At 33.7% G+C, this 17,051-nt stretch overlaps 1 protein-coding gene across 3 annotated transcripts in view; it reads right to left on the bottom strand.

The window, feature by feature from the left end:
• Positions 1-17,051, bottom strand: part of GAS2 (growth arrest specific 2) — a 259,404-nt gene that overhangs the window by 77,028 nt on the left and 165,325 nt on the right. For all 3 annotated transcript variants that reach the window (XM_081062994.1, XM_081062995.1, XM_081062993.1), the window contains one exon: positions 5,609-5,750. In XM_081062994.1, the coding sequence (XP_080919120.1) occupies positions 5,609-5,750 (142 nt within the window). The remainder of the gene's footprint in view (positions 1-5,608; positions 5,751-17,051) is intronic.

The raw sequence follows: 17,051 nt of genomic DNA on the forward strand, positions 1-17,051 counted from the left end.
CATACTCTTACAGTCCTCAATATAGACAATTAAAGAGGAGTCATCACTCACTGGGCAGCAGGCATAGATTTTTTTTCTGATGCAACAGGTAACTTTAAAGTATAAAAGAGAAGTGTCTAAAAATCCATACACAATCCTTTTTACTGTTTTTTTTTTATCAACATCACACCAATACTGCAGGTAATTCCGTGCTTAACCAATGTTCAGTAGAACAAAGGACTTTGTAAAACTGTGCATCAGAGTCATGCATCAAAAGACAGTATCACACAGCAAACACAAACACAGAAAATAAAAAGCACATCACACACATTTGCATGCTAGCACAGCAAAGAGCAAACCCTCTTCTTGCTGAGTAGATTCTTTCTCAGAGAAATAGATGAAGAATAGTCACTGGCCTCCAAATCCTATAATCATCCAATAACATAATGATATTGACACAAGTACAGCAAGCAAAAAAAATTGTGCATTTTTAAAGAATTTCCCCCACTTCTCCCGCCCCCATCTCCCAGCTCACCAGAATACACACAAATAAAGTAAAATAAATAAGTCTCTGAGAGAAAAATTAAACTAATTTAACAATTTCTAATTATTGTACTAAAAAGTAAATCACAAAAAATAAATCCTCCACACAAGAGTATCACTAATTTAAGTAGTTTCTTACTTAAAATATCTTAGAAACAATTCATATAAGAGCACCAATTTTAGGACTAATAACTAAAAGACTGCAATTAAATCACGTATTTCTGGCCTTAATTTAAATATTAGAAATGAGCCATATCAAAATATTCAGCATTATTTTAGAAAAGGTACATAAAGTATTTAACCATTGAAAAATTATTACATTTTACTGTTAGGAAAAATATTGATAATACAGTCTAATAACATTTACACCTCTATCAAACTGAAAACAGAAAACGCTTTCATACCTAGAGCCTTCTAAACATTTTTATTTATTTATTGCACAATTAAAAGTAAATTTCATCTCTTTTTATCTTTTTTTATATTAGCTTCAGGTGAACAAAACAATGTAATAGACATTTACACCCCGCTGAAGTTCATTTCTTTTAAAATAATTATTGGGGGAATATTTTATGTTGAGACTGATAAACTACACACTTGTAAATTCAAGAAAATATTCATGTTCATCTTTTTTTAACTTAAAATGAAATCCTAAATATGTTAAGGAATCTAATGAAACCAATTATTAATAAATCAAAGACATGAAAATCTCCTCCAGTCACTGACTTCTATGTCAGCATAGTTTGAACAACCGGGGGTTGCAGGTGAGCAGTACATGTAGACGCTTAAAGTATGCTCCACAGAGCACACAAAGATCTCTACCATCTGTTCTTGCAGCAGTATACAATTTTATAATCACTTGAAATGTCAGTTTAACCTCAACAATGCAAAATAAACCTTATAATACACTGATGTATACATTTTTGTGTCCATAAATACTTCTCTATGCAAACTGGTTCAAATTGTATCTTAACATAAAATTAATTGTTCATGTCTCAGATTACATGCCATACCTGTTTTACTGTCTAAAGTCTGTTGATAGGTAATTGAAGAAGAAAATGATATCATTTATAACCCAACTACTGTTTATCTTTTCTTCAAATTCCAAATGTATTTTATTGTTATTTACTAGGTATAAATGTGTGACATCATGTTTCATTGTACATCATAAGTTTCCCATATCCTTAAAGTCTCAATATTATTTTTGCATGGTATCTGTGGATTACTATAGTTTGTTTAAGCTATCATTAAATGTCATAGAGTCAGCTCCCTTCCCTTTTTTTTTTACTATTATAAAAGATGTTTCAGTGGATATTCTGGTGCCTATCTCTACTTATTTGGATAAACCTTGGATAAACTTTTAGAAGTAGAACAACTTAGTAACAGGTTATGAATACTTTTGAGGTCTCTGATATGTAGTGTCAAATTGCCCTCCATAGAAGACATAACAATTTCGAATTTTCTTTAGCACTATACAGAAGATCCCATTTTCCTACATACTCCACACTAAATAGACAATTTTCTTAATCTTTGCTAATTTTTCATAGTTTTAATTGCATTTACCTTATTACTAATATGTCCAACATTTTTATATCTTTGTTGGATTTTTATAAGTCTTTTATGAATAGGTTATTTGCGACCCTTGTCCCTTTTTCTATCGGCTCATTTTGGGAACACTATTTGGGATATTAGTGAATTTATGATCGAAGAACTGATATTTCACAGAGGAAAAATGATAAAGAATGCCATAAAAGATAAATCGCAGATTATACTCTATATCTGATTGCATTCTGTGTCATAGAAAGTTATCTGCCAAGAATCAAAATGACAAGAAGCATGAGAGAAGCGTATGGAATAAGCTGCTGTTCATACTCTCCAGTTCATCCCTGGCATACCTTCCCCACCCATTGAGACTTCTTCTCATTAGCTGTTGTGGAAAGAGAACAGATTGAGTGAGTTGAGAATCAAGATCCTCTCACAAATAATTGTACAAAAAGCACTTCAACAGAGACTAGCATATCAGTTGCCACAAAGATAAGAATGCTTTATGCAGGCAAAGACCTTTGAACAGTAAAAGACAGAAGCCTCTTGATACACACTCAGTATAGTGATCTACCTTATCATTCATTCAAACAGATTTTTCCCCTTCATCGGGGCATCTTTTCATTTTATTTGCTATTCAAAACAGTAGGACACAAAGGGTGCTCTTCATCTTGTGTGCTACTGAAATGAAATCTTGAGGTAGGAATAAAAGAAAAAAAACCTTGTCCTAAATTCCCTTTCAAAAGTGAAGTGTGAAAAGACATCAAGCAGAGTACACAGTGTTATTGTTGCAAGAAAGTCAATTCTGCAAGTACAGAATCCAAGGCCATCAGCAGCGGCTCAATCACTTCCTCACCCACAGTGAATAATCAGAAAAATCCTAGGAGAAAGAGTCCCACTTGGGGAAATGGAATTTCTCATTGTCCTTCCTCTTGATTATCATTAACATCTATGGGCACAGCTGTTTCCTTTCTCTGACTAATCCTAAAGTCAATGCTATAATATTGACTCCCTTCTTCCATCTCCCCAGGGCCTGTTATCCATCACTTCATGTCCTATTCTGAGCAGCAGAAATTTCAAATTTATCTTTTCCTTAAGCAGCAAACTAGAAAGTCTAACTATTTGCTTAGGTCTGGTACTTATAAAATTGAAACTTATTTTAAAATTTTTGTAGCCTTGAAAACTTGGTCTTATTAAAGTTTCATAGATATGTAAATGCATTTTAATTGCAAGGTATAAGCTAAGTGATAATATAGAAGATAATCAAAATCAATGATATATTAACAAAACAACCAATAATTATCATATATAAATTATCATGGACTTCTTTAGAAAGTGAGCTTTTTCAAACAGGGTGAAGAAGCAGACTATCTCAAAATTCTTCTTGACATAATTTTATATGCTACAGAGTATGTATTTATATCCCAGAACCAGTATTATATAAGTCGCTGTAGGTGTGTTGTTTCAAGATAAAATGAATTACTTATTATCTGAATGGGGTTTTTAAAAGCTATCAAGGTAAATAATGTGCATTCAATTCTCATTAGGGCCATGGGCAATGATGATATTTACTCCAGAGAAAATTATTATTAGATTGACTCTTCTTGGATGCCAAGAAGAGTGTTTTTTTGTTTTTGTTTTTGTTTTTTTTAATCATACCAATTGAGAGCTTTATAAGTTCAAGTAACAAAAGAACTCATGGACCGTGAGAAAATCGAGACAAGATCATATTTACATTAATAGCTAGTAATCCACTCAGCCTATAGTAATCACTGAGAAATGCTTCTTTAATGAAAATATGAACAATGAACAAATTAATAAACTATAAAACAGTTTTCCCAGGTGGAAGTTATTTGGTAATGCAGGGGTCCTCCAAAACTTTAAATTATGATGTTATTTGTCCACTCATGAAGAGTATACTCCTTGTGACTAAGATTTGATTATATATATATATATATATATATATATATATGAATATATATATATATGAATATTAGATCTTATATATGATCTTTTATATATATTTGATTACATATATATGAATATTAGATCTTTCAAGAGTATGTTTTCTCAAATAATTCTTCCACACTTCCTTCTTATAATCTTCCATTCACAGAGTTTCTGATTAAGCTGAAAGTGAAAAATCTATTTATAAAATTAACACTGGACCGAAAAGGAGGTATATATATACACACACACATCTTCCACCAAATTTGTTTTACTTTAATGTGAAGAAATGACAAGAACACTCCAAGTCCATTTACATAATGAATATTCAAGGGGTATACTATTCAACATAATATGCTACTGTACAACTATTCTGGTTTATTTTTTCTTTCAAGTATAAAATGTTCTCTAGTCTAAACTCCTGTATTTCTCATCTCTGCTAAGATAATTCTCAGAAACTTGATGACAATCTTTTCCATATCACATCTATTCCTCTCAGTACAAATACAAATTTCCTTAAGCACAACAAAATAAGTAAGATTTTAGCTGTTACCATCAATTTCGTAGGTTCAACAGGGGAATATTGTTTTGTGAGGCCCAGGGGCAAAAGGCATTCTGACTGGAAGGCAATTTGTATACCTGTTCTCTCTGAGATGCTCAGCTTACTTTGACGTTAATATTTGGTATTATGTGGTTTTGTGAATTGATTTTTTTAAAGCCTCGGGAAAAAGAACCAAAGTTTTTTTTGTTTTTGTTTTTGTTTTTTTTTTCCATCCCAGATGTCTCTTTTCTTCACTCCATTCTATTTCATTAGAATGGAACTTTTATTTGAATATTCTCTATATTAGAGCGGTACTGGAGTGGAGCTTATGTAGGAGGTTTAAACATTTAATGGCAGGGTATCGAGTGATGTTGAAATACTGAACAATGTATGTTTTCTCCCAAGGAAATGCAAAAGATCACACTATGGTCTGTAAGTGGATTTGCCAAAATTCAATCATAAAACAAGACAAGACAAAAAAAATCCTCACAATTACATGAGTAGGCCTAAAGCACTAATATATCTGTCTTATATGTCATCATCTTTAATTATCTCAATCTTCTTGCTTGATTGATTTGTAAGTCACCAAAAAAATAAATAAATTTTAAAACTTTAGTTTCAACAAAGATAGAACTTATAGGAAACAATATTTTTATATTTCTGTAGAAGTGAAAAGACAGCAGTGCTCTCATGGCTGGAATGTGTATAGCTACTACCTTTTTACTTCAGGTTAGAGCCTGGTGGTAAAATTTAACCCTACGTTTTCCGAATATCCCCCAATTTTGCAATGTCTGTATTTAATTGTAGCTTGGAAAGAATTGTGTTATTTATGTTCCTATTCTTTTACACACAAGGAAATCCATAATAAAAGGGCATGCATTTTTGACCTTCGAAGATTCATGTACAACAAATCTGAAAGTTTATAAAAAAACTACAAAATTTTTAAAAGTTAACAACCTGTGAAATGACATCACACAAAAAAGTTAGTTTTGATAGTTACACTGACAAAGGCAATAATTTTGATATTTTATCAGTTAAAATTCTGAAGGAAATACATACCCAAACCTTCCGATTCAAATAGACATGTTTCATCTACCCCTAAATCTCGGCACCAGGATAAGAAATTCGCTGTATTGTCTCGGGCGAAAAAGGAGCCTGAGGGTGCACTGGCTTTGCACGGAATCTTCTTCAAGGGCAGATTCTGAAAAACAAAGAAATCTCACTCTGGTGGAATTCTGGCAAAGTCATCACAGTGACACATTACATGTACACTTAGGATATCAACAAAATGCTCTGGGATGAAACTCCTATTAATAAATAGGTTAGTGAAGAACTATAGAAAATGAAGTGAAATGCAAATGAAACTTATCTGTTATTAAGAGACTGTGAAAATCTGTGCCTATAAACATATAATTGCTTTTTCAGTATCTAGTGATAAATATACATAAATCCCTTCCCGGGCTTAGATTGCCTCTTTTCTTTCTCTTCTGTTTTTTTTTTTTTTTTTTTTTTTTTGGCCTTCTCTTTCATCTAACTATTATTCTATCAGTATTTCTCACAAAGTATTAATAAATGTATTTCTTATTTGTGAAAGAAGAATAAAATACCAATATAGTATATGAATCTATATAATATATATAATATATATACATGCATTTGCATTTTTATGTGCATATGTAAACACACACAGAACTATAAAAATAAAAAAGAGAGCAGCAGAATTATCTAACATCACGAGTAATCACCAATACCAAGAAAGGGAAATATGAAAAATCTTTTAGCTAAATAACATTCTGCCATCTCCCTTCTAGACTATTTTCTTTTAAACCATAGGCTATTGCTCTATTATATAATATAAAAATAAATTCTGGTTGGATTTCTGCTATTTGGCCTTGAAACATATTATTACATTCTGCATTATTTCTCTTCTGGGATAAGAAAATGCTTAAGATAAGGGAGGATGTGAACCTCGACAGACTTTTCTATTAACAGTCTCCATAATTTTAGCTAGGAAACGTCCCTTGGCACCACACCAAGTGTTATAAAGAGTCATGTTTTCTTTTCTTTTTTTCCTTTGATTGAATATAACCAGTTTCCATGGTATTCCATAAAGTCATAGAATGTGACTGTATGTGAAAGACTGAGCCGTGGATTTGGATGATCTGGGCTACAGAGAGCTTGCCTCAAATGGAAAAAAAAAGATCAAGGGAGAAGCACTTTGTGATTTAAATTCATAGGTAGGATATTTTTTATTCACTGTGAACCAGCAAATATAAGCACAATGTTATCAGTTGTTGAGCTCATTTACAGAGATGGTTATAAAAAATGAAATAGCGACTGATTAGTGGATTGAAGTCCTGCTAACATTGAACTACTGCTAGATTTCTTCATGTCCACAGATTTTATGGCTACTCAACTAGAACACTCAGTTGCTACATCACTTAAAGATTGTGACTGTCCAATTTCAAAATCCATCTCTTTGTTACTGACTAAATTTGATTTAGGGTAGACATAATCAAAATTTTTGCATGAATACACAAATATGTATGTAGATATATACACTTCAGGCATAAATCATATATGTGATTACCTATATAGTAACACCCTCTTAACCAATTTGGTTAAGTAATAGTTTTCAAAGAAATGCTTTCCTATCTGAATTGTAAGAACAATCAGAAATAGTATAGTATAATATCTCCTTTATAAAAAGATTCACAAACACCAAATAGCAATATTTATTAAAATTAACATACATATATCCTTAAATCAAGCAATTCACGTCTAAGAATATATCCTACACATAATAGCATCAGTGCTTAAAAATATATATTTGTTGCAACAGTGACAGAACAAGGAAAAGAAAAACAGAAATAAGAATATGTCAAGAGAGAGTTTATGGAATAATACTGGAAGTGCCAAAAAATGTATATACGTGACTTCATCTTTTGTTATTGGTATATATTTAGTATTTCAATTTTAATACAGTTTTTTTTCTTTTCTTAAAATGTGTATACATTTTATATGCAGTATACAAATACAAGGGAACTCTATGCAATCATTAAAAAGAAGATAAATGTGTGTGTATTGAACTGTAAAGATGTTCATTATATACTCTTAAGCAGAAACAAATAAATTGCAAACATATATACCACAGTTTCATTTTATGGTGTATATGTGTATATATACACACTCAATACAGATGGCCACATATAAAGTTAAATTGCATATAAATATGTTGTATTATAAATATGAATAATGTATTTATTTATGTAATGTTAATTTAGAAAAAGCTCAAGAAACATGCATCAAAATGTTAGTAATTATTTTGAGGATGGTGATTGATGCAGAGAGGATCATTTACTTCTTATTTTACATAATTCCAAAATAAGTAGTAGGACTTTGAGACTTTGAGTGACTTTTCAATATTTTCAGGTTAAATAATCAAAATAGATAAATTATGTCAGCCAAAACATTAAAAAAGAGGATTTCCTGAAAAAAAACATCCCATGAGGTGACCATGAAGCTTTTTCTGATGTGAATAACGCAATGATCATCTTTAAGAACATAAATGGATTCGAACACTGAGCTATTTTACAATCTACCACCTTTATCCCTGGGAGGGGAAAAAAAAATAACTTGTGAAACAACTTCAAACAGATAAATGAATTTGCATACAAGAACTGTAACCTAGGCACTATAAAATATTTCACATAGCTAGGGCATGTTTAAGGACATGAGGTACATGGTTTGTATGGCAAAAAGGAATACAATACCCACATTGCACTAAAGAAGCTAGAGATGGATTTGATGCTTAATCCACCAAATGACACATTTTGAGAGAATACCTACAAGTGACACGCACTCAAAAATTGTTCAGCCTACTCGTTAGAAACTTACAAGGACAAGCACTAAGCATATAAATGAAAACACCATTGTTTTTCTCCTTACAAGCCTGTTAGTCCTTACAAAGTCATCTACATATCGTACACCAGAATCGAAGTATTTCTTTACAATTCATTTGTATTGAAAGACATGACAGTTATTTTAGGAACAAAATAAAAGCTGGCTAGTGATATTTCATAAGTTGGGAATTCTCAATCCCAAGGAATTCAACAGAAACACTGATCTGGTAAGTTGGCATTTAAGTGATTTATTGAGCATTTATTTCTGTTCTGGAGTTGTTTGATTTAGTGCTGCCATTTCCGCTGAAGACTAGGAAACTAAACAGTGTGAATGGAAGCTTCATCCAATGAAATTTTTAATTTGGTAAAATTTTTAAAGATCCCCATTAGTCCAAACGAGTAATGAACGTTTATACTCTATCTATAAACGTATCTATAAAGGTAATCACATGTAACCAGGAGTAAGGATCTCTACTTATTGCTTGAGAGCATTAGCACATAGCTTGTAGAATGCAATATTCTTAATTGCATACCAACCAAAAAGCAAAGGGCCAGGGGTCTTCCCAGGGTTGAGGTGCCATTTATAATTAAGAGTCTGAGGGCAGAAGTTTGATTTCACTTGAATTAAAGATTAAATGATTCAACAACACCAGTACTCAATACCTTTGGAACTTAAACAAGTTTTTGACACATTTTACACAAAAATATAAAGTTCTGAAAACCTTAGCAATTATCTCTCTTCCATTTCTATGATTTTTAAAGAAATTTGTTAATTTCTGGCTTCTCATGAAAATTCTGAAAGAAAAAGTCAGCTCTGAATCTTTTCTTTAATATCAGTCAATAAAATAAAAACAACCTTAAATATTGAATAAAATCAATTTTCACTTTGCCAAGGAAATCTTGAAGAAGAGGTTTAGAATAGAGAACTGTCTTGAGTAATTATGGAAGTATGTACTTGAATAGCTGAAAAATTGATCACAGATATGGAGAGGAATACTTCAGAGCTAAAGTAGTGGGGATTCTATAGAGAACTTCCACACATAGTTCATCTGATACATCTTCCATATTAGTTGTCCCTTTACTGCTAAGCTCCCCAAAAACCTACTACAGTATTTAAATTCTATGTCATCTTTAATTATTTACTTATATTAGTTTTTTCTAGACAATGCTGTTATATATTATATCCCCCAAAACTTGATTGATGAATGCATGAATAAAAGGTTAAACTTAACCCTTCCAACTATATCATAACCAGCATGAGGGCAAGAGCAAACACTCTGTATTAGAATATTTACATTCCCAAGGAATGTGTTTCCAGGGCCTTCAAACTTCACTAAATATACAGTAGAATTATACATAAAATGCTTCCTATAAATTAGAAAATGCATAACTGAAACATTTAAGTAACACCTTCCAACTATTTTTGAAAGTTACTGAATACGCAATGATGAGTAGTGATTAGTTGCCAACCTGAACTGAGATTGGGTAGATATCAAGGCTCACTTAGTCACTAGCAAGGGTCATGTTACTATACTCTAGCCTCCATGTTGTGAAATTCAATATTTTACGTTAGCAAAATGAGAAATGACTACCAATAAGCCATTGGGATCATGTACATGTAGTCAATAGGGTGCATATTAATTCTTCTAATACCGAGTCTTATGTTTATCTTTTTATCTCTCAACAGGAGTGACCCAGGGGTGATATGTACTTTTCACCCCTAACATACTTACAGATTGAATGATTAACATGTAAGAGAATGATTTGAATTCCGAAAGTGTCCTCCCCATGCCCTCATGCAACAACCAATTTAGGTTGCAATAAAAAGAAAAATAATTAAATTTACTTCTAAAAGCTTTTAATTCAATCAATTACCATTTAGGTTAATCACCTGCTAGGGCTTTGGAATCTAAACACCTGACCTCAAACTCAGCTATGTCACCTTCTTGCAATGATATTTTGGACAAACCATTCTATATTTCTATGCCTAAGTCTCCTCTTCTATTCAATGAACACAGAAACAATGCATTTCATAGGCTAAGCATATATGAGTGTGAATTAAATAATATAAATTAAGTGTAGAAGTAAGGCTTCAAGAAAGGTTATTTATTATCATTGTCATCAATGCAAGTAAAATATACTGAATTGTCTATAATTTCTTTCATATTTAATTGCAAACATTTCATTTATTTCGGTTATGGCTACAAGACTCAGAAAAAAAACTGACAATGTACTTTTATCTTCACCCTAAACTTGAACCTCACCTTTAGAATAGTTTTCCAATAGAACTTTCTATATAATGGAAATATTCTATATCTATACTAACCATAATAGTAGCAACTAGTGACATATGGCTATTGAGCACTTAAACTGTTGTGTGACTGGAAACTAATTTTTAAATTTTATTTCATTTTTATCGATTTAAACTTAAATTTAAATAGACACATGTGGCTTGTGGTTATCATATTAGATAACACATTCATAACAGGGAAATTAAAGATATTATTTGACATTTAAGAGAGTCCGAAATTTGACCACTTTACCAGTTTCCCTCTAACTAATACTGTCCCTATGTCTTCCTACTTCCATCAAATCCAATAGTTGCCCCTTTATACAGTTACTGAGATACACAACTATGAAGTCAGGCAATGAATTTGGGAACTCATCCTAGAAAAAGTGCTCCATACTTCATTGCTGAATATCACTACAGTCACCTTTAAAGTACTTCCCTTGGGAAACTATGCAGTGACACCAGCACCTAGTCCACCCTTCAAAGCAATTTTGGAACTCTCTTTCTGGAATGACCATCAGAGCTGTCATCATATTACCCTTGATGTCCTGAATGTCATCAAAATGTATTCCTTCCAATATTTCCTTTATCTTCAGGTAAAGAAAGAAGTCATTGGGGGCCAGATCAGGTGAGTAGGGAGGGTGTTCCAACAGTTATTTGTTTACTAGCTAAAAATTCCCTCACAGACAGTACTGTGTGAGCTAGTACATTGTTGTGATGCAAGAGACATGAATACATGAATTTTTGGCAAAAAGTTCAGGTCATTTCCATCTAACTTTTTCATGCAGCTTTCTCAGCACTTCCAAATAGTAAACTTGGTTAACTTTTTGTCCAGTAGGTACAAATTCATAATGAATAATCCCTCTGATATCAAAAAAGTTTAGCCAAATCATATTGACTCTTGATTTGGTCTTACAGAACGTTTTTTGGTCATGGAGAATTGGCTGACTTCCATTGTGCACTTTGACACTTTGTTTCAGGGTCATATTGGTACATCCATGTTTCAATATCACTGGTGTTTCATCACCAGTGATAACATGGCTCAAAACATTGTCCTGCCTCTCCAGAAGGTCTTGGAAAACTTCTACTCTCCTTTGCTTTTTTTCATCAGTGAGCTTCCTTTGGGACCATTTTTTGCACAAACCCTTCTCATGACAAGATTTTCAGTTAAGATTTTCCTAACTGTTTTTCTATCAACATTTACTTGGTCTGCTGTGCTTCTCAGTCAGCCGATGATTTTGACAAACAATTTTACAAATTTTTGCAAAGTTTTCGTCAGTTGTGCTCATTACCGGCTGCCCTGACCTCTGTTCATCAGTGATGTGTTGCCTCTCCTCAGAAAAACATTTAATCCATTTATACACTGCTGTTTTGTTCACTGCACTGTCCCCATAAATTTGGACTAACATGTCCCTGATTTCACTTCCACTCTTGCCAAGTTTAACAAGAAATTTAATGTTTGTTTGTTGACCTAATTCAAGCTCAGACATTTTCACGACGGCACGCAAAAACACGCAACAACAATCATGAACACCACCCAGAAAGATACTGCCACACGTCGACACAAACACAGCTGTGAGACACCAATATACCAAAGTTATAAAACCTTACCAAGCTGTTTGTACAGTGCTGCCAACGTAAGCGTACAGTAGCCAAGTTCGCAAATCTAATTGCTATACCTTGTATATTACCTCCAGCGAGGAAAGACAAAGTGGAGTGGTTACAATTACAAATTTTAAAGCTAGACTGTCTGGTTTGATCCTGAATTTTCACTTACTAGTTGTGTAAGTTCAGGCAAGTAACTTCATCTGTGAAATGGCATAACAATAGCATCTACACCATATGATTACTGAGATGGAGATATGAGTTTATATGGGAATTTTGTGAAATAATGCCTGGCACATAGTAAAATTTAAATATGTGTTTGTTAGAAAACTGAAGCAAAAGGAAGTTTTAAAAAGTGATGTAAAATTCAGCCTTGAGCTTCAACAAAATTCTTGGGGATTTTAATGATCACTCACACACATAGGCACAATCTCAAAAATATCCCTCATTTTCATTTAGATATCCTGTCATCCAGGATATTTATCATGTCATTACAACAGACGGTACCAAAAAATGTATACATATTTTAAGAAAGGAAAACTGTATTAAAATTGTAATGTAACTAACAAAAGATGAATACAAGTCACGTTTGACTTCTGCAATTACAAGAGGTGAGCATAGTGGTTACCATCAGCATCCAGAAACTTCTGATTATGGAGAACTACTGCTTGACCAATGTTGACTAAAGTGTCCACTTGTATACTTGTTTTGGGCACCCCAGGTATATCTTCAATTATCCTGCACTTTCCAATATAGCATTGACACCCTTGCTCTAAATCCTTTAATATGTTATGACTGAAGAAATGCAGAAAACTTCAGAAAATGTTCCTCCTATCTTCACCCTCAGATCTCTCCAACCCAATCTGTATATCATCATCATATTAATCTTCAACTTAACGATCTCAGTTTAGAGCTCACTGTCTACAAAACAAGACAAATGTTTAAGCTTTGCAGCTATGAGGATCATCAACTTCACAAGTCCATGTGCCTGAGTTCTCCACATACACTCTACACATCAACCACGTTGGTCTATTCACTATCCCTAGAGTATGCTTGTATTTTTCCAACTTCAATATTTGGTTCATTAACTATGAATTTATATTCCATTTGCTTTCAAATTCCACTGTTTCCATGCAAACTTCCCCAAGTAGTGTAACAAACTGACGTGTTTCCAAAACCCCTACTGTCTATATCAGCAGATGTCAATACACAACAGTGTGTTTCAATTGGCTAAGATTTAAGTCTACAGATGTTTGTGACAGAAAAAAATTATTAATCTAACAGTTTTCAGTTAAATACCTTTTGTAGATTATGTCAGCTAAGGCATATTCAAGGATATCTCTAGAATGTACCCTTACTCATTTGCTTATATTTATCTTGAGCAAAATTGAAAGGAGCAGTGGGATAAGGAACCCACAGGGTTCATAAGCCTTGGGTACCCATGGGGGTATATTGCACATGTGCATAGGAACCCATGATCTTTCCCCAATCCTACTCTACCCCTGCCTTTACAATTGCAAAGTAAAGCATCACCATCCATCCATATCTTCTTATATGAAACCCTGGACAAATCCCCCTTACCATTTCTATCCAGTTGATCACCAAATCCTGCCAAGTCCACTGAAGGGGAACAGAATATGCCACCCCCAAATATGCCACTTTGACATATTGATTATGTTTGAATTAAAGGTACTTGAGAAACAGCCAATACAAGAAGGACACTCTGACCCTCCTTGTCTCCCTTGAAAGCAGGAGATAAACCTCCCATGTGACACGTTCCGTTTCTGTATCAGGAGGGTAGAAGGCATCCTTAACACCAGGAAATTTAGGGCCAAGATGGCTATATAAACAAATCTTGTTACTTCCTCACCAATTTACTATGCCAAGCCCATAGCCCTTTGTTTTGTAAATTCTTCATAAATTTATTTTTTCTTTGTCTAAATGGTATAAAATCTTCCTGTCTAATCTCTTCTTTGAGACTTATATTTTTATGGGGCTCCCATATGTATGAAATTAATTTTTTTCTCCTGTTAATCTGTCATATGTCAATTTAATTATTAGACCAGCTAAGGAACCTAGAAGTAAAGAAGGGAAAATTTTCCTACCCCTACGCTTCCAGGTTACAATATATTTCAAAATATCTACTTCTTTTCAGTATCACTGCTACCATCCTAATCTAAATGGCGATTATCTCTCACCTGACCTGGGCAATAGTTTCTTAAGAGGGGTCCTTAGTTCTATTTTCACCTACCCTTCCAGTCCATTCACCACACTGCTAGTGTCATCTTTTTAAAAGATTGTATCATGTTCCTGCTTAAAACACATAAATGGCATAACATTGTTCTTAAAATAGATGCCAACATCCAACAAGACTTAGTTGTGGTCTCATCTCTTGATGCGCTAGTATTATGTACTACTATCCAGTCACACTCACTTTCCTTTAGTTCCTCAAGTTCAGCATGCACTTCCACATTTGAGGGCTTTCACATATTTGGAACATGCTGGGTTCCCTTCTCTATCTGGCTAATTCCCACTCCTGTTTTAGAATAATGTAGAAATCCTTTCTGCAGGCGTAGGTTAGGTCATCCCCTTAAAGCCACTCATGAGCTTAAACTCTCCCATACACACAACACAGCTGTAATTCACTGTTTGCTTAACTATTAGCTTAATGTATTCGCCCCTCCCTTCTACTCTACAAGGTACCTTAACCTACATATTTTAGGTGTTCAGTGAATATGTGTTGAAAAATTGATTGAACGACATCTATATATGTTATGCCGATTACAAAGTCTGAGAACTACTCATATATATCATTTATTGACCACTTATCATTGATTTCTATATTTTTATATGTTCCTATTTTATTTACTTAAGTAGACTATAAGCCCTTTGAGAGAAGACGGTAATGCCTTAGTCTTCTTTTTATTTATCAGCATTTCAAACACAGTTAACACTCAATAAATGTCTACTAGTTGAAAATTTTAGAAGAGCACCTTTGTAAGATATTTTATATAATATGATCAGGGCAGGCATCAGCCAGAAGATGACATTTGAATGGAGACCTGAAGGGAATGAGGGGCAAGTCATACACATATCTGCAAGAATACTCAAAGAAAATAGAAAAGCAATTGCAAAGGCCCTATGGTGGGTAGAACCTATTTGTTATGTTCAAAGAACAGCTGCAAACCAGTAAGGAAACCAGTAAGGCTGCAGCAAAGTGTGGTCACAGGAAAGTAGTAGGAAATGAGGTTAGATAGGTACCTGGGACCTTATAGGCAATCATAAAGATTTCGGTTTTTACTCAAAATAAGTCAAGGTGCCATTGGAGAACTGTGAGATAAGAAGTGACATGATTTGATTTAAGTTTTAAATTATTTGATGGTTTGATCCATGTTAACAGTTTACTGTGACTAGCACAGAATAAGCACTTAGTAAAAGTTTAAATGTACTTAATAAGTTGGTTTATTATCACATCACATGGCATTCATTAAGTCTGAGAAAAAAGATCAGATATCTACATTTGATCTTTAAACAATATTTAAATATAGCAAATATGACGACAAGAAACAAAATATGGTTTGGATCCTCCTTTAGAGTTTACAATACATATATAACTGATACATCTATTTATATATACATATTCACACACATTTATTATGTAAGTGAAAATATAAAGATTAATCTCTTTATAATCCCACTATAGTTTGTTTAAAGTCTGTATATTTTGAGTTTTGTATGTTTATGACAATATTCCTCACTAGCTGGTGATCATCTAAAACAAGAGTTCTTGCTGGGTCTGGGAGGACCATGAACTTGAGATGAGAAAAATATGGTTTTTGTTTTTACTCTCTTCTCACTGAATTTTATTATTATTTTATTATGAATGTAATTAAACTACAACAGCTTTCTCACCAATAGAAATTACAAGTGTTTTTCTTTTACATTATACATGTTGCAGAGATCTGGAAATATTGAGATTATTTTCTCCTGTACCTGAAAATGACAGTGATTTTAGAACATATGCCAGCTTAATTTTAAAAACAAGATATATACAGCTGAACTGGTTGCATTTGGAGCAGACAGGGATCCAAAATGGTGGAACAGACAGATGCTGTGCTTGCCTCCTCCTGTGCCCACACTGGAATTAAAACTGAATTAAAGAACAAACAACCTGGAAAACCATCTCAAGTTTAGCTAAGCAGAAGTTTTATAACTAATGATATAAAGAAGAAGCAACTGGTAGGAGGGGTGGAGACTGGTAGGAGGGGTGGAGATACAGAACGGGCCAGTCCCACACCTGCATGTGGAAGTTGAGAATCAGGATGGCAATCTCAGCCATGGAGGTCCCTCCAGAGGAGCGAGGGACCTCAGCCCCACACTGAGCTCCCCAGACCGAAGTACCAGTGTCAGGAAGAGGAGCCCCCACAACATTTGGCTGTGAAATACAGTGGGGATTCTGACCATTTAGGTGAGAAAAAAGGCTTCAGTAAACACAGAGGCCCTCTTAAAAGACTTTCTCACATGCCCTCACCCTGGGCTCTGGCAGAGAGACTGCAGCTTAGGAGGCATCAGAGACATATAGGGAGACTGAGTTGTGAGGCTGCAGAGTGAGAACTAGAGGGATAGTTGCCATTTTCCCTGTGTAGAGTCCTTCTCCTGAACAGGTCACGGGATAGCACCAACTTTCCTGTGTTGAGCCCTCCCC

Source organism: Rhinolophus hipposideros (assembly GCF_964194185.1).
Source record: "Rhinolophus hipposideros genome assembly, chromosome: 10".
Lineage (NCBI taxonomy): Eukaryota > Metazoa > Chordata > Mammalia > Chiroptera > Rhinolophidae > Rhinolophus > Rhinolophus hipposideros.